The sequence below is a fragment of the Rhinoraja longicauda genome, chromosome 19, assembly GCF_053455715.1.
Source record: "Rhinoraja longicauda isolate Sanriku21f chromosome 19, sRhiLon1.1, whole genome shotgun sequence".
Classification (NCBI taxonomy): domain Eukaryota; kingdom Metazoa; phylum Chordata; class Chondrichthyes; order Rajiformes; family Arhynchobatidae; genus Rhinoraja; species Rhinoraja longicauda.
This window is the reverse complement of record NC_135971.1, coordinates 2005540-2024304: the sequence shown is the minus strand read 5'-3', so window position 1 is coordinate 2024304 and position 18765 is coordinate 2005540. Positions and strand designations below refer to the sequence as shown.

At 48.8% G+C, this 18765-nt stretch overlaps 1 protein-coding gene across 1 annotated transcript; it reads right to left on the bottom strand.

The window, feature by feature from the left end:
- Window positions 1-1217: 1217 nt before the first annotated feature.
- LOC144603001 (butyrophilin subfamily 1 member A1-like) lies at window positions 1218-14515 on the bottom strand. The gene is made up of 8 exons (XM_078416125.1): window positions 14446-14515; window positions 11443-11793; window positions 10598-10879; window positions 8617-8736; window positions 8269-8301; window positions 5876-5902; window positions 4410-4436; window positions 1218-3080 (listed from the first exon to the last, which is right to left on the bottom strand). Exons 1-8 carry the CDS (start codon window positions 14501-14503, stop codon window positions 2548-2550), a joined length of 1431 nt encoding a protein of 476 aa, XP_078272251.1. The 5' UTR covers window positions 14504-14515; the 3' UTR covers window positions 1218-2547.
- Between the last annotated feature and the right edge of the window lie 4250 nt (window positions 14516-18765).

Sequence of the window (18765 nt, the reverse complement as noted above, 5' to 3'; positions counted from 1 at the left end):
TCTGAATTTCTCCCAGTCCTCTGGTATGCTACTTTTTCTGGCTAATCTGTATGCTTCATCTTTTGTTTTAATACTATCCTTGATTTCCCTTGTTAGCCACGGATGCACTACCTTTCCTTGTTTGTTTTTTTACCAAACTGGGATGAACACTTGTTGTAGTTCATCCATGCGACCTTTAAATGCCTTCCATTGCATGTCCACCGTCAACCCTTTCAGCATCAATTGCCAGTCTATCTTGGACAATTCACGCCTCATACCCTCAAATTTACCTTTCTTTAAGTTCAGAACACTTGTTTCTGAATCGACTTTGTCACTCTCCATCCTAATGAAGAACTCTACCACATTATGATCACTCTTGCCCAAGAGGCCTCGCACAACAAGACTGCGAACTAACCCTTCATTACTCAATACCCAGTCTAGAATGGCCTGTTCTATCGTTGGTTCCTCGACATGTTGGTTTAGAAAACCATCTCTCAAACATTCCAAGAAATCCTCTTCCTCAGCACCCCTGCCAGTTTGGTTCACCCAATCTATATGTAGATTGAAGTCACCCATTATAACTGCTGCACCTTTAGTGCATGCATTTCTAATTTCCTGCTTGATGCCATCCCCAACCTCACTACTGCTGTTAGGTGGCCTGTACACAACTCCCACTAGCGTTTTCTGCCCCTTAGTGTTTCGTAGCTCTACCCATATCGATTCCATTTCCTCCAAGCTAATGTCCTTCCTTTCCACAGCTTTAATCTCCTCTCTAACCAGTAACGCTACCCCACCTCCTTTTCCTTTCTGTCTATCCCGCCTGAATATAGAATATCCCTGGATGTTGAGCTCCCAGCCTTGGTCACCCTGGAGCCATGTCTCCGTAATCCCAACTATATCATAATCATTAATAACTATCTCCACATTTAATTCATCCACCTTATTACGTATTCTCCTTGCATTGAGACACAAAGCCTTCAGGCTTGTTTTTACAACTCTCTTACCCCTTATACAATTATGTTGAAAAGTGGCCCTTTTTGATTTTTGCCCTGGTTTTGTCTGCCTACCACTTTTAATTTTCACCTTGCTACCTGTTGCTTCTACCCTTATTTTACACCCCTCTGTCTCTCTGCTCCTGCTCCCATCCCTCTGCCACATTAGGGACAAGACCCTTCTTCAAATTCGGGATGGACCACAGCGTGAAATTGCAGAGAGTTGTGGACGCAGCCCAAACCATCACGCAAACCAACCTCCCCTTCCATTGACTCATACAGTCATAGAGAGATACAGTATGGAGACAGGCCCTTCGGCCCAATTTGCCCACACCGGCCAACATTCCCCAGCGACAAGAGTCCCACCTGCCTGCGCTTGTTCCATATCCCTCCAAACCTGTCCTATCCATGTACCTGTGTAGGTAAGAAATGCAGATGCTAGTTTAAATCGAAGGTCCCAAAATGCTGGAGTAACTCAGTGGGTCACCCAGCATCTCTGGAGAGAAGGAATGCGTGACGTTTCGGGTCTAGATCATGTACCTGTCTAACTGTTTCATAAACGATGGGATAGCCCCAGCCTCAACTACCTCCTCTACCAGCTTATTCCATACATCCGCCACCCTTTGTGTGAAATATTTACCCCTCAGGTTCCTGTTAAATCTTTCCCCTTTCACCTTGAACATATGTCGTCTGGTCCTCGATTCCCCTACTCTGGGCAAGAGACTCTGTGCATCTACCCGATCTATTCCTCTCGTGATTTTGTACACATCTGCACTTCCTGCTGCCTCTGCAAGTCCACATTTACACCCACCTGGTTTTATTTCCACGCTCACTGGGGTTTAACGATGCGGAAATATAACTCCATAACAAGAGGATTTGACTATTGGATCAATGAGGTCCTTCTGCAGTTCTTCAGGGCCTTAGTGAGACCACACCTGGAGTACTGTGTGCTGTTTTGGTCTCCAAATATGAGGAAGGATATTCTTGCCATTGAGGGCGTGCAGCGTAGGTTTACTAGGTTAATTCTCGGGATGGCGGGACTGTCGTATGTTGAAAGACGAGCGATTGGGCTTGAATCCAGAAGGATGAGAGGGGATCTTATTGAAACATATAAGATTATTAAAGGATTAGACAAGCTGGAGGCAGGAAACATGTTCCCAATGTTGGGCGAGTCCAGAAACAGGGGCCACAGTTTAAGAATAAGGGGTAGGCTATTTAGAACGGGGAAAAAAATCACTCAGAGAGTTGTAACTCTGTGGAATTCTCAGCCTCAGAAGGCAGTGGAGGCCAATTCTCTGAATGCATTCAAGAGAGAGCTAGATAGAGCTCTTAATGATAACGGAGTCAGGGGGTATGGGGAGAAGGCAGGAACGGGGTACTGATTGAGAATGATCAGCCATGATCACATTGAATGGCGGTGCTGGTCGAAGGGCCGAATGGCCTCCTCCTGCCCCTATTGTCTTTGGAATTTGGGGATTAAAATGGGAGCCGTTCAGCGCCGACCTGTTGTCCACCGGGTTTCTGCCCCACAGCCCCTGAGCCCCGCTCCTGACGCCGGTACCGGGACCCAACCCTTTCACACACCCAGATCGGAACCGGAGCAGATTGTCATCCACTTGTGTTTACTCCAAGGCACGAAGACAGGATAAAGTTTCTCCGTGAATTTATTCCCTGTGAAGGTGTGGAGATGGGACTTGGTGTCCGCGTCGTAAAATGAAACTGCCCCGGACTCGTAACTGAGATAAACTCCCACCCTCCCGGGGATGGGACGGGCGGGAAGAGGGGATGGAGGGGAGGTGACTGCCATAAACTCGTCACCCAACCGCTCGATACTCCATAATCCAGTCTCCGGGGTCAGTGTGACCCGTCCCATCCTCTCCACAGACTCTGCGGCGACTCCCAGACTCCAGCCCCGACTCCCCGCCACCTCCACCTCCCAGTAGTGTCTCCCCGATGTGAATCCCTCCGATCCCAGCACACACGGACTGTCTGTAAACCTCTTCCCGGTGTCAGGGAGACTCCTCTCTGTCCCGGTCCATCTCACCCTCTTCCGATCCTCAGACACCTCGAGCCCCAGATGCGCTGTTTCCACATCCAGGGTGACGGAGACTGGGGGGAGAAGCAGAGAATCAGAGAGTCCCCGTGGGTCGGGGGAGACTCGGGCAGCGCGGCCCCGGGACCTGGGGAGAGGCCGCTCGGCCTCGGGCACAGGCGGGCGGACAACTGGACGATATCCCGGGGATTTCCCGCCCGCCAACATCCCACGGACAAAAACATGTTTCCCGGCGTTTCCTAATCGGGGTGGAAGTGGAGGGGAACCGGGTGAACGGTGAGAAATAAAAACAAACTGCTGGAGGAAGTCCGCGGGTCAGGCAGCACATGTGTAAGGAAATGACAGAACACGTTCAGGTCGGGACGCTGCTTCATTCTCATGCTCCCCTCTGCTCCCCCGGTACAAAGAGGTGCAGCAAAATACTGTACTCTGTTTATATATGTGTGTGTGTGTGTGTTTGTACATATGCACACAGACACATACACACACAGTCACACATCCACAAACATATACACACTCACACACTCATAAACACACACACACACAAACATATACACATGCACACTCATTCACAATTACACACATAGACACACATACATAGACACACACAAACACACACACATAAACACACACATATACAAACATATACACACACGTACACTCATACACACACTCACACATACATGGACACAGACACAAACACACATACACACACACACACACGTATGTACACATACACACTCACACTTATGCACACACAAACACTGATGCATAGACACACATGCACAGACACGCACACATACACACGCACACAGACACACGCACACTGATGGATATTCTCTTTCCAAGCCAAAGACTTGTTCACTTCTCAGGCCCAAATGCTTTTTGCTCAACTCAGATTTTTAGCACAGTAACTGCCCGGGGTTCAAGATGTTTGTTGTTCATTAAGTTAGGAATTTAATCATAGAAACAGAAAATAGGTGCAGGAGGAGGCCATTCAGCCATTTAAAACTATAACTGTGTTTATTCTGCGTCGTTAGCTGGAAGTGACCTCGTCTTGGTTGGGAGGGACGACCTGCGGCTGTGAATAGTGATTATTGACACCTAACCCCTTCAGCAGTGGGCAGAGCAGTGAAATAAGTCAGTCTTTGAGATAAAGGTTGATGCAGTGTATCCCCCTTATAGTGAGAGCACTTGTAGGTGCTTATAACAGATAAGACTTAAAGACGACTTTAGTTTAAGGCACTCAGACTGGTAATCTCAATATCACGCACGCACACACACAGGCACACAGTCTCACACAGACACAGGCACACACACGCACACAGACACACAACACACAGGCACACACACGCACACCACACTCACGTAAACCAAGATCTTACCTATGTGACCACGTATCCTCTTCCACTCTGAAAACAGAAACAACAAACAAGACTGAAGAAAACTCGCTGGAATCTAATCTACTATTAATTTCATAGCAAAGAGCTTTAAATGTGTAGAGAAGCATCCCGTGGACCCCCTGCGGTTTCACTACAAGCTGACCATGGTGATCATTTTGCTTCACATTGTTACCTAGTCACTCCACCATATCTATCTCTGCGGTTTAGTAGGATATCGTGCCCACATTTCCTCACCAGTCCATCCCACAGTTAAAGCTCAGATATGTGGACACTGAGACCCGCTGATGGCAAATGCTGTTCTTGCCAGAGTTCAGCTGACCGGATTTTAAGGGATTCCCCAGGTTACACCAGCTGATGGAAACAAATTTTTGACAGGAGTGGGGGAGGGGCAGGGAGAGAGGGAGAGGGAGAGAGAGAGAAAGTGTGAGAGAGAGATGGGGGGAGGAGAGAGAGGGGGGATGTTAAGGGGGGAGGAGAGGGGGCAGAAGGGTAGGAGAGGGGGAAGGAGAGGGCGGTAGGAAAGGGGGAGAGGGCAAGTGAGGGAGAGAGGGGGGGAGGGGGAGTGGAAGGGGAGGGGGAGATGTTGAGGCAGGGGAGGGGGAGACAGAAAGAGAGGCAAAAACATGGCAAACGTGTACAGTACACAGATGCACACATGCGCAGACATGTGCAACCTCACTTGTATACACACAGTTCTATGGTCATCCCAAGATCAGGATGGAGATTAGTCCGGTCACCTAACTAGTTTCGCTGAAAAACCTGTGAGATACCCAGACTAGAGTGCAGCAGTGTGTGATGTGTGAGTGTGTGTGTGTGTGAGTGTGTGTGTGTTGATGTGTGTGTGAGGTGTGTGCGCATGTGTGAGCGTATGTGTGTGCGAGTGTGATTCTGTGTGTGTCCCTGTGTGATTGTGTGTGTGAAAGTTTGTGTGTGTGAATGTTTGTGTGTGTGTGAATGTGTGTGCGTGCGAATGTGTGTGAATGTTTGTGTGTGTGTGAATGTTTGTGTGTGTGTGTGAATGTTTGTGTGTGTGTGTGAATGTTTGTGTGTGCGCGCGAATGCATGTGTGTGAATGAGCGTGAGTGTGAATGTGCGTGAGTGCGCGTGTGAATGCGTGTGTGTGAATGTGCGTGACTGCGAGTGTGTGTGTGGATGTGTGTGTGGATGTGTGTGTGAATGTGTGTGTGTGTGGATGTGTGTGTGTGGGTGTGTGAATGTGTGTGTGTTTGAATGTGTGTTTGACTGTGTTTGAATGTGTCTGTGTGAATGTGTGTGTGGGTGTGTGATTGTGTGTGTGAGTGGGTGTGTGAATGTGTGTGCGAGTGTGTGCGCGAGTGAGTGTGTGAATGTGTGTGTGTGAATGTGTGTGCGAGTGTGTGAATGTGTGTGTGTGAGTGTGTGCGCGTGTGTGTGTGCGTGTGTTTGGTGGGGAGGGGTGAGGAACATACCTGACTGAACAAGGGGTGTCCATTGTCCTAAAAAGAAACAGGAAAGGTAAGGCATGAATAAAGTCCATCAGAACACGCATCAGTGGACAAAGGCCCAGGTTTGCTTTAAGGACAAATTCATAGCAAGAGGATTTGAGTTTAGGAGCAGGGAGGTTCTGCTGCAGTTGTACAGGGCATTGGTGAGACCGCACCTGGAGTATTGTGTACAGTTTTGGTCTCCTAATCTGAGGAAAGACATTCTTGCCATAGGGGGAGTACAGAGAAGGTTCACCAGATTGATTCCTGGGATGGCAGGACTTTCATATGAAGAAAGACTGGATAGACTAGGCTTATACTCGCTGGAATTTAGAAGACTGAGGGGGAATCTTATAGAAACATATAAAATTCTTAAGGGGTTGGAGAGGCTAGATGCGGGAAGATTGTTCCCGATGTTTGGGAAGTCCAGAAACAGGGGTCACAGCTTAAGGATAAGGGGAAGTCTTTTAGGACCGAGATGAGAAAACATTTCTTCACACAGAGAGTGGTGAGTCTGTGGAATTCTCTGCCACAGAAGGTAGTTGAGGCCAGTTCATTGGCTATATTTAAGAGGGAGTTAGATGCGGCCCTTGTGGCTAAATGGATCAGGGGGTATGGAGAGAAGGCAGGTACAGGATACTGAGTTGGATGATCAGCCATGATCATATTGAATGGCGGTGCAGGCTCGAAGGGCCGAATGGCCTACTCCTGCACCTATTTTCTATGTTAAGTATTCGAGCAACAGATTAAAGGCGCTAGCCTGGGTTTAACCTCCCACTGCGTGAATCCCTGCCTGTGTTGCCCTGCTGTGTCACAGTGTAGGTACACGCCACGCCATGACCTTGCTCCACCACGTGGGTGTCTCTGGTCCCCAATACACCTACTAACACAGCTATGGCCGAGTAGGGAAGTCACTGGGGAGGAGGATGTAAGTCTGCTTGTCCCACGGCTGTACTCTGGTATTATTCCCATTGCTCTACCTGTTGGACGTATATGGCTTGATCTCATTCATGTATAATATGATGATTTAATGGGATAAAACACAGCCAAAATATTCTCACTGTGTCTGAGTACAATAATAAACCAACGATAGACACAGAAAGCTGGAGTAACTCAGCGGGACAGACAGCATCTCTGGAGAGAAGAAAGTTTCGTGTCGAGACCCTTCTTCCTAATAATAAACCAACGGCAGGATTAGGTTTAGGGGTTTCGGTGTATTATTGTCACGTGTGATGAGGTACAGTGAACAGCTTTGTTTTGCATGCCATCCAATCAGATCAGATAATACAATGCATAAATACTTTCAAGTCCAACTCAAGTCCAATAGGTAGAGCAAAGGGGGAGATACAGAGTGGAGAATGTAGTTCCCAGCATTGTTCAATTCCAATAGGTAGAACAAAGGGGGAGATACAGAGTGGAGAATGTAGTTCCCAGCATTGTTCAAGTCCAATAGGTAGAGCAAAGGGGGAGATACAGAGTGCAGAATGTAGTTCTCAGCATTGTAGCGCATCAGTTCCACAGACAATCTCCAATGTCCGCAATGGGGTCGAGGTGAATCGGACAGTGCCCCAGCTTATGGAAGGGCCATTTAGATGCCTGATAACAGCGCGGAAGAAGCTGTACCCGAGTCTGGTGGTGCGCGCTTTCTAGCTTCTGTACCTCCTGTCAGACGGGTGCAAGAAAAAGAATGAACGACTGGGGGTGGGACAGGGACAAGTCTTTGATAATGTTGGCTGCTTTTCCGAGGCAGCGTGATGTGCAGATGGAGCCAATTGTGGGGAGTTTAATCTGTGTGATGGACTGCGCTACATCTACAATGGTGGGGAGTGTGGTGTGTGTGATGGACTGGGCTACATATACAATGGTGGGGAGTGGGGTGTGTGTGGGGGACTGGGCTACATCTACAATGGTGGGGTGTGTGTGATGGACTGGGCTACATCTACATTTCTCAGCAATTTCTTGTGATCTCGGCTGTACATGCTGAATTTCCTCAGTCTCCTAAGCAAGTAGACATTGGGTGTCATCTTGGTTGTTGCTTCACTCTGCCTGGTCCACAACAGATCAGTGGGAATATTAACACCGAGTTACATGAGGCTCACAACCACTTGCACTTCGGCACCAGTGATGCTGATTGGGGCCTGTACTCCATCGGCATTACTGAAATTAACGCACAAACACGCACGTCTTCAGGATGTGGGAGGAAACCGGAGCACCCGGAGGACACCGGTCACAGGGAGAACATGCAAACTCCACACAGACAGCACCCAGGGTCAGGATCGAACCCATGTCTCTGGCGCTGTGAGATATCAATTCAACCAGCAGCGCCACTGTGTCGCCTTTCCTTCTCTTTTGTGAATATTTCTATACTAAATTCTTACCAAGTTCTACGATGGATTTGCGCCGTTCCAGCTCTGGAAGGAGAAACCAGTGTTACATTGGAACAATGAGCATCAGAGACAATGAACATCAGAGTCAGGAGGCAATCCAAACAAGGCTGGAAATAAGTGCAGCACAATGAGGGAAGTTCCACGTGCGCACACAGATGTCACATCTGCCCGTTTACCCCATTCCCCCACCTCCCGGGCCACTGATACTCTCTCCAGGCCCAGGGGCAACAATTACCACTGGAAGGTCAGAGCCCGCGGAGAGTGCTCTGGTTTCCCACTGAAGTTACACTGGGAATCAAGGATTTCCTGACCCGCATCTCACGCTGTTGTTTAACGCACCTTTAATGCGTCTGTTTTGTTTCACGTTCCAATAAAACACAGCACCGTTGGCGGCAATGAGAAGACAAATGGTGAGGACTAGCGGCAGGACCCAGTCAGGAACGCCAGGGAAGATTTCATCTGCAGAGTGAAGACAATGAATCAGACAGTGACAGTGACAGTGAATCAGACAGTGACAGTGAATCAGACAGTGACAGTGAATCAGACGGTGACAGTGACTGTGACAGTGAATCAGACAGTTACAGTGACAGTGACAGTGAATCAGACAGTGTCAGTGACAGTGACAGTGAATCAGACAGTGACAGTGACAGTGAATCAGACAGTGACAGTGAATCATATCATATCATATATCATATATATACAGCCGGAAACAGGCCTTTTCGGCCCACCAAGTCCGTGCTGCCCAGCGATCCCCGTACATTAACACTATCCTACACCCACTAGGGACAATAGACAATAGACAATAGGTGCAGGAGTAGGCCATTCAGCCCTTCGAGCCAGCACCGCCATTCAATGCGATCATGGCTGATCACTCTCAATCAGTACCCCGTTCCTGCCTTCTCCCCATACCCCCTCACTCCGCTATCCTTAAGAGCTCTATCCAGCTCTCTCTTGAAAGCATCCAACGAACTGGCCTCCACTGCCTTCTGAGGCAGAGAATTCCACACCTTCACCACCCTCTGACTGAAAAAGTTCTTCCTCATCTCCGTTCTAAATGGCCTACCCCTTATTCCTAAACTGTGGCCCCTTGTTCTGGACTACCCCAACATTGGGAACATGTTATCTGCCTCTAATGTGTCCAATCCCCTAATTATCTTATATGTTTCAATAAGATCCCCCCTCAATGTGACGACCGTGCGTGACAATGCTCTGGGAGTCCTCATGGTTTGTCCATTTAAGACTTTTCAGGAGAGCGTCAGGTATTTAAAAGAGTTTGTGTCGATGTCCAACCTGTTCGGACAAGTTGTGGACTCAGTTGGCCTTTCATACAGATGAATGAAGGAATACGTTTATTGGCCAAGTATGTGCACATACAAGGAATGTGCCTTAGTGCTCCGCTCACAAATGACAACACAAACAATAGACAATAGGTGCAGGAGGAGGCCATTTGGCCCTTCGAGCCAGCACCGCCATTCAATGTGATCATGGCTGATCATTCTCAATCAGTACCCCGTTCCTGCCTTCTCGCCATACCCCCTGACTCCGCTATCCTTAAGAGCTCTATCTAGCTCTCTCTTGAATGCATTCAGAGAATTGGCCTCCATTGCCTTCTGAGGTAGAGAATTCCACAGATTTACAACTCTCTGACTGAAAAAGATTTTCCTCATCTCAGTTCTAAATGGCCTACCCCTTATTCTTAAACTGTGGCCCCTTGTTCTGGACTCCCCCAACATTGGGAACATGTTTCCTGCCTCTAACGTGTCCAAACCCTTAATAATCTTATACATTTCGATAAGATCTCCTCTCATCCTTCTGAATTCCAGTGTATACAAGCCTAGTCGATCCAGTCTTTCAACATACGACAGTCCCGCCATTCCGGGAATTAACCTAGTAAACCTACGCTGCACGCCCTCAATAGCAAGAATATCCTTCCTCAAATTCGGAGACCAAAACTGCACACAGTACTCCAGGTGCGGTCTCACTAGGGCCCTGTACATCTGCAGAAGTACCTCTTTGCTCCTATACTCAACTCCTCTTGTTATGAAGGCCAACATTCAATTGGCTTTCTTCACTGCCTAACATACAGTTAACAATTAAGAATAAATTATGATGCAGATTTAAAAGGCATTAAAGCAGCAGGATCGGCGAATACATTAAACTTTCTTAAAAAATCAGTGATAATTTCTGCACAGAAGTGAGATGTGGCTGAACCGTCAGTGAGAAACATGTGAATACCTCAGTGAACATTCTGGGCAGTCGGGGTTTCAATGGAATGTAAATCTCTTCATACTTCAATGATCAAATAGAAACGTTTACAAACCTGATATCTTAACGATGGCCTCATTTTTTAAGTTAAATCGTTTGTTCTCAACAATACACATGAACTTGTTCGTTGACTGTTTCGTTACTGTCACCTGGCTCTCCACATTTATAAGACCTTCCGTGTCTTCATGGTATCTTGTTTCAGCTTGTGGTAAAACCTGTCCATCCTCGCCGATCCACACCATCTCTGGTCCAGGGTACCATCCACCGGATTTACACACGAGCTGGATTCCATCTCCCTGGTATCCCAGCAACTGAATCCGGTGCTTACTCCCCAAACCTGCATCAGTGACAGATGTAGAAATAACAATAGTCAGGAAGAATAGCAACTTGGACCACACAGCATTTTGTTCAAGGTGCCAAACCCTCTTGCAACAATACTTATACAATTTACAATTATTTCTAGTTCCAATGCAAAGTCTTTGAGCTGAATCATCAACTCTGCTTCTCTCTCCCCAGTCGCTGCCTGACCTGCTGAGTGTTTTCAGCATTTCGGTAAGTAAATCCAGGTGGGGGTTACATGGTAAATGATTGGGCCCTGGAGAGTATGGTGGAAATGAAATCCTGACTACGGGTGCTGTCTGTTCGGAGTTGGTACGTTCTCCCCGGGACCTGCGTGGGTTTTCTCCGAGTTCTTCGGTTTCCTCCCACACTCCAATGACGTACAGGTTTGTAGATTATTTGGTTTGATGTATGTGTAAATTGTCGATAGTGTGTGTAGGATAGTGTTAATGTGCCAGCATCGCTGGTTGGTCTAGTGGGCCGAAGGGCCTGTGTCCGCGCTGTGTCTCTAAACTAAACATTCTTTTAAAGTTAATAATATCAACGCATTTACTTACTCACCTTGAACTCGCAGTTGGGCTGGAGATGCTTCATACCCAGTTCTGTCTGTAACTGAACATGTATATTCCCCTTCATCAAGCCTCCTTACGTTCATTATTCTGAGGGAAATGTTCCCTTTGGCCAGTTCATCTTTAAACAGTTGGGCCCTTGCTCTGTAATCCTGGTGTTGAGCGAGGGCGTCACTTTGTCCATGTCTGTACACGAGGATTGGCGAGGCCAGACCTGACTTCCTCCACTGCACCTCCATGTCGCTGGTCAATATATCTGGCACAAGCTGACACTCCAACACCACATCTCCACCTACAGTGGCTGCAAAACCACCATCGCCCGGTACAATTACGGCAAATTCACCTGGGGTTCAATGCAAATAATTGAAAACATAATTATTTAAGGAATCAATCATGTAAAAATAGAAAACAATATCAACATCAGGAAAGTTGCATCGTTCTGTGCGCACAAAGACCAACAGCATTTATTTCATGAGGGCTTGAATACAAAAACAGGGATGTAATGCTGAGGCTATCGAGGGCACTGGTCAGGTCGCATTTGGAGAATTGTGAGCAATTTTGGGCACCATAACAGAGGAAGGATGAGCTGGCTCTGGAGAGAGTCCAGAAGTGGTATCTCAGAATGATCCCACCAAACAAGCGTTTGACGGCACAAGTTTAGAAGGAAAACGTAAAAACATAGAAACATACAAAATAGGTGCAGGAGGAGGCCATTCGGCCCTTCGAGCCAGCACCGCCATTCATTGTGATCCTGGCTGATCATCCACAATCAGTAACCCGTGCCTGCCTTCTCCCCATATCCTTTGATCCCACTAGCCCCCAGAGCTCTCTCTAACTCTCTTTTAAATTCATCCAGTGATTTGGCCTCCACTGCCCTCTGTGGCAGAGAATTCCACAAATTCACAACCCTATGGGGGAAAAAGTTCCCTCTCACCAGAGTTTTAAATGGCCTCCCCTTTATTCTTAGACCGTGACCCCTGATTCAGGGCTCCCCCAACATTGGGAACATTTTTCCTGCATCTAGCTTGTTCAGTCCTTTTATCATTTTATACGTCTCTATAAGATCCCCTCTCATCCTTCTAAACTCCAGTAAATACAGGCCTAGTCTTTCCAATCTTTCCTCATATGACAGTCCCGCCATCCCAGGGATTAACCCCATGAACCTGCACTGCACTGCCTCAATAGCAAAGGGGGGCTCAGTGAATGGCAGAGTAGACTTGATGGGCGGAATGACCCTAATCTGCTCCTCACGCTTATGACTGGATGACCTTCTGAAGCCAGGATATTACCATTTTCACTGGCTGTTCATGATTTATTTTATATCTAAGGTTGGCATCTCAACACCAATCCGCTTGGGACACCACTACTTACATCTTCCCACCCAGGGAGACAAAATACATTAGTCCCCACTCTCTGCTTCCTGCTGACTTATACATGGCCCGTACATCAGGAGGTGCAGATCCAGAGCCAGCAACATTATGGGGGACCCCTACCACCCCAGCAACGGACTGTTCCAGCTGCTACGGTCAGGCAAACGCCTCCGCTGTCACGCTGTGAAATCAGAGAGGATGAGTCGGAGTTTCTTCCCACAGGCCATCAGGACTGTTATCTCTCATATCACCAGGGACTAATTTAATTTACTGTATTAATTTATTTTTTGTGTTAAAAAAAATATTCTATTCTGTTTTGTAGTTTTAGCACAATCCGCAGGCGTTGCCATTTTCATTTCACTGCACATCTGCTATACGTGGCGGCGCCTAACGGCAGCGGCTGACTAGCAGTCTGTCCGTCTTTTTTTGTTGAGTGTCGGTGTTGGGATGATTTTTATATATATTTTTTTGGTTGTGTATGTGTGGGAGGGGGTGGTGGTGTGTGGGAGGGGGTGGTGGTGTGTGGGGGGTGGGGGTGGGTGTGGGTGTGGGGAACTTTTCTCTTCCTCACGGCGCGGGGTGCGGCTCGGCTGCGGGGCCTAACATCCCCCAGTGCGGCTTGGCCGCTGCACTTTACATCCCGGTGTGGCTTGGCCGCTGGACTTTACATCCCGGTGCGGCTTGGCCGCTGGACTTAACATCGCCCGGTGCAGCTCGGCTGCGGGGCTTAACACCGCCCGGTGCAACTCGGCTGCGGGACTTTACATCGCCCGGTGCAGCTCGGCTGCGGGGCTTAACACCGCCCGGTGCAGCTCGGCTGCGGGGCTTAACACCGCCCGGTGCAACTCGGCTGCGGGACTTTACATCGCCCGGTGCAGCTCGGCTGCGGGGCTTAACACCGCCCGGTGCAGCTCGGCTGCGGGGCTTAACACCGCCCGGTGCAACTCGGCTGCGGGACTTAACAACGCCCGGTGCGGCTCGGCTGCGGGACTTTTCACCGCTGGTGCGGCTCGGCTGCGGGACTTAACACCGCCCGGTGCGGCTCGGCTGCGGGACTTTTCACCGCTGGTGCGGCTCGACCACGGGACTTAGCTGCGCAAGGCTTGGTCGCGGGCCTTTCATCACCCGGTTCGGCCGCGAGACGTTTCAGCGCCCGGTGCAGGGACTGTGCGGGTCGGTCGGGGACGAGCTGTCTGTCCGTGGGCGTGGGGAAGAGAGTGGAAGTTTTGTTGCCTCCATCACAGTGAGGGGGTGTTTGGAGTCACTGTGATGGACGTTTGTGTTGGGGTCATGTGTCTTTGTGTTCTTTTTTTTTTTTTTTTTTTTCTATGACTGCTATGTAGTTTCGTTCGGTACTTCGGTACCGAACGACAAATAAAGCTCTGTTATACCTGTTATAAATAAAGTTGACTTGACTTGATTATCCATGAGAATGAGGTTGCCTCCTGCTCCTGCAGTCCCCATCGTCGCCCACAGAGGGAGCAAAGACCTTGCATCTAATCGTATTAAGTGATGTAGACAACTGCATTAAAATGGGCGATTTTAAAATATGAATCTTCTGACTCCATGAAGCCCCCTCCATGAGATAAATAAATATCAATCAGACAAGATGTTGTGGTTATTACCGTGGACTGAGGTGAGGATCCCGTGCAGTAGCAACACAGCGCAGTGAAACAGTCCCATCCCAGTAGAGGGGTCAGTGCCTGAGGGAGAGGGGGAGAGAGAGGGAGAAGTGTTAGACCCGTGATGGACGGGAAGCTGCGATCTCCCCCCCCCCCCCCTCCCCCTCCGTCCCCGCCGCCGGTGGTGTCCACCACCCCCCTACCTACTCACTGCTGACCGGGGGCTGAAAGGTCACACCTTGTGCCGGGTTGCCAAGGACAAGCGGTGGCCAAAGGACTCCAGTCCCCGCACCGAGACCCCGGCTCCCTTTAGAATCTGCTCCTTGAGTCTCCTGTCACGGGGGCCGGGTCCGGGACGATCCTTCTCCCGGGAATTTCTTCAGTCACCCCGGCCATCAAACCTGTCAAAGGACAGAAATTGATTCTGAAGTCAAAAGATGTCGGAACAATAAAAATAATCGGGGGTGAGATGAGGTTTGCGATTCATTTACGGAGTTGGGTGTCACTGACTGGGACATCTGTTATTCCCAGGTCGGCGCCGCCTGCAACCACGCTTGTGGAATTCTCTCTGTCCATGGACAGTGGATCATTGGATGTATTGAAAGAGGAGGTGGATATACAGCACCTTCAACCATTTGCTGATTGGAAGCAGACTGCCTGTGTAGTCATTCCCCAGACTGCATTGGTCTGCTTTCTCTCTCAGAATATTTTACCTGCTTCACCATCTCAAAGGCTTTTTAACGTTTTTTGTCTCTGTAACGCACAGTCGAGGTGAACTCTGGCACTGGTCGGTTATATCGGAGGCCAGTGTGGGAAGCGAGAGGAGGAAAATAGACAATAGGTGCAGGAAGAGGCCATTCGGCCCCTCGAGCCAGCACCGCCGTTCCATGTGATCATGGCTGACATTCACAATCAGTACCCCGTTCCTGCCTTCTCCCGATACCCCCTGACTCCGCTATCTTTAAGGGCTATATCTAGCTCTCTCTTGAAAGCATCCAGAGAATTGGCCTCCACTGCCTTCTGAGGCAGAGAATTCCACAGATTTGCAACTCTCTGACGGAAGAAGTGTTTCCTCATCTCCGTTCTAAATGGCCTACCCCTTATTCTTAAACTGTGGCCCCTTGTTCTGGACTCCCCCAACATCGGGAACATGTTTCATGCCTTTAACATGTCCAATCACTTAATGATCTTATATGTTTCAATAAGATCCCCTCTCATCCTTCTAAATTCCAGTGTATACAAGCCCAGTCGCTCCAGTCTTTCAACGTACGACAGTCCCGCCATTCCGGGAATTAACCTAGTAAACTACGCTGCACGCCCTCAATAGCAAGAATATCCTTCCTCAAATTTGGAGTCCAAAACTCCACACAGTACTCCAGGCGTGGTCTCACCAGGGCCCTGTACAACTGCAGAACGACTTCTTTGCTCCTATACTTAAATCCTCTTGTCATAAAGGCCAACATGCCATTAGCTTTTTTCACTTCCTGCTGTACCCGTATGGCTGAGGTAAATGTTAACATTAGACACGAGTGAGGTGCTGGAAAACTAGGTTACCCCTCAGATTCCGATTAAATCTTTCCCCCTTCACCTTGAACCTGTGCCCTCTGGTCCTCGATTCCCCGACTCTGGGACCGGGGTTCCACAGGAAGACCGCGCCGGGTTTGGGGGAGTGGGGTAAAGTAGGACGGGAGGGAGGGGGTTAGTGAGGATGCAGCCGCTGTAATGGCTGCAACAGTCAGAGTAAAGGTTCGTGTTTCAGCTGCCCACACACAGCCCAGGAATGTGGGACAAACAAAAGTATTTAGTAACATGATCACACTCGCTCTCCTGTGTTGAAATATTTCTCTTGTGTATATTTAAAAAACTGTTAGATTCACGGAGAGAAGCTCCATGGAAACACGCCCTTCGGCCCACTGGGTTTGTGATATCAGCAAACACACATGTTCACGAATCCGACCGCATTCATTAATGCTCCCAAGTTGCCATCAACTGCCCACCGATCCAATCCCCCAGATTCATACAGGGGCGATGTACAGCGGCCAATCTGCCAAGACATCAGCTCGTCTTTTGGACGCGAAAGAACCCGGAGCACCCGGGCAAATCCATGCGGTTCTGGGGAGCAATGGAGGTTAGGCTCCAAGCTGGATCACTGCAACTGTGCGGCAGTGACTCTACTATCTGAGCCACTGAACTCCGGGTTCAGTTCAATTAACATGTTCCCAGCAGTAACACATTAACCTCCGTCTCAGAGCAGTTTGTGACCGCGCTCGCTGCTCGGGACGCCACCGGCGCCACATACTTTCAGAGAGTGTAGCAAGGAGTTCCCTTCTTGCCCATCGCGGTCACTTCGCGCACGTCACAGACTGAACGTGGCCACTGGGAATAAACAAATCCCGGTGACCGACCAGCTCTCCCGAGCGAGGACTCACCGACTGCCGCCTCCCTCCCTGACCCGCACCGCACCGCACCGCACCGACTCCCACTCCGGCCCCGACAACCAACCGAGGTCTCGGCCTGAGCCGCGCCCCGGGGGCAGTGGGCGGGGCCGGGTAGATGCAGCGGGGTTTCACTATCACCCCATCCCGCTGGCAAACAGGGGAGTGAGTGCCCGCTGTGTCCCAGCGGCTCCGGCGCCCTCAGTTGTCCCGGAGCCCCGCTCACCTGATCAATCCCCGGCGCGGGACCCTCCGCTTCCCCTTCCCGGCCGGGACCCTCCTCCGTGCCCGCTCCCTGTCCCCGCTCCCCGGGGGCCGAGTCTGTAACCGGCGCCCAGCGACAGCGCGGAGCAACCGGCGTCAGAGAGACCGCTTTCCTCAGCGTGGAATCACACAGGGAAACGGCGGCCGCCGGGGGAGAGAAATCGGCTCAAGTTGTCATGAAATGGACGCGATAAATGGGCGGGGCGGGGCGGGGAATGGGGAACAAGGTTAAGAACAGTTTCTACCATCAGGACATCAGGCTTCTGAACTCAGAAACACATTTCTGGTCATATATGTTGATTATTTTATTATTGTCTTTTTATCTTACTAATGTCTTTTTTATCTTATTTATCCTTGGAATATTACTGCTGAGGTGACCCGTTGTCTTGTCAAATACATTTCATTCTACCGTTAAATGTTTTTTTAATTAAATTAAATTAAGTTAATTCAAAATTTTAAAACCTCTATCAAGTCCCCGCTCAACCTTCTACGCTCCAAAGAATAAAGACCCAACCTGTTCAACCTCTCTCTGTAGCTTAAGTGCTGAAACCCAGGCAACATTCTAGTAAATCTCCTCTGTACCCGCTCCATTTTGTCGACATCATTCCTATAATTTGGCGACCAGAACTGCACACCATACTCCAGATTCGGCCTCACCAATGCCCTGTACAATTTCAACATTACATCCCAACTTCTATATTTGATGCTCTGATTTATAAAGGCAAGCATACCAAACGCCTTCTTCACCACCCTATCCACATGAGTTTCCACCTTCAGGGAACAATGCAGTTATTCCCAGATCCCTCTGTTCCACTGCATTCCTCAATTCCCTACCATTTACCCTGTACGTCCTATTTTGATTTGTCCTACTAAAATGCAGCACCTCACACTTATCAGCATTATACTCCATCTGCCATCTTTCAGCCCACCCTTCCAAAAGGCCCAAGTCTCTCTGTAGACTTTGAAAATCTACTTCATTATTAACTACACCACCTATCTTAGTATCATCTGCATACTTACTAATCCAATTTGCCACACCATCATCCAGATCATTAATGTAAATGACAAACAACAGTGGATCCAACACAGATCCTTGGTGTACTCCACTAGACACTGGTCTCCAACCTGACATACAGTTGTCAACCATTATCCTCTGGTATCTCCCATTCAGCCATTGTTGAATCCATCTTGCAACCTCACTATTAATACCCAACAATTTAACCTTCTTAATCAACCTTCCATGTGGAACCTTGTCAAATGCCTTACTGAAGTCCATATAGACAACATCCACAGCCTTGCCCTTATCAATTTCCCTGGTAACGTCTTCAAAAAATTCAAGAAGATTAGTCAAACATGACCTTCCAGGCACAAATCCATGTTGACTGTTTCTAATCAGGCCTTGTTTATCCATGTGATTATTGTCACATATTGTCCATTAATTTTCCCACCACAGACGTCAAACTAACAGGTCTATAATTGCTAGGTTTACTTTTAGAACCTTTTTTAAACAAAGGCACAACATGCGCAATGCGCCAATCTTCCGGCACCATCCCCGTTTCTAATGACATTTGAAATATTTCCGTCATACCCCTGCTATTTCTGCACTAACTTCCCTCAATGTCCT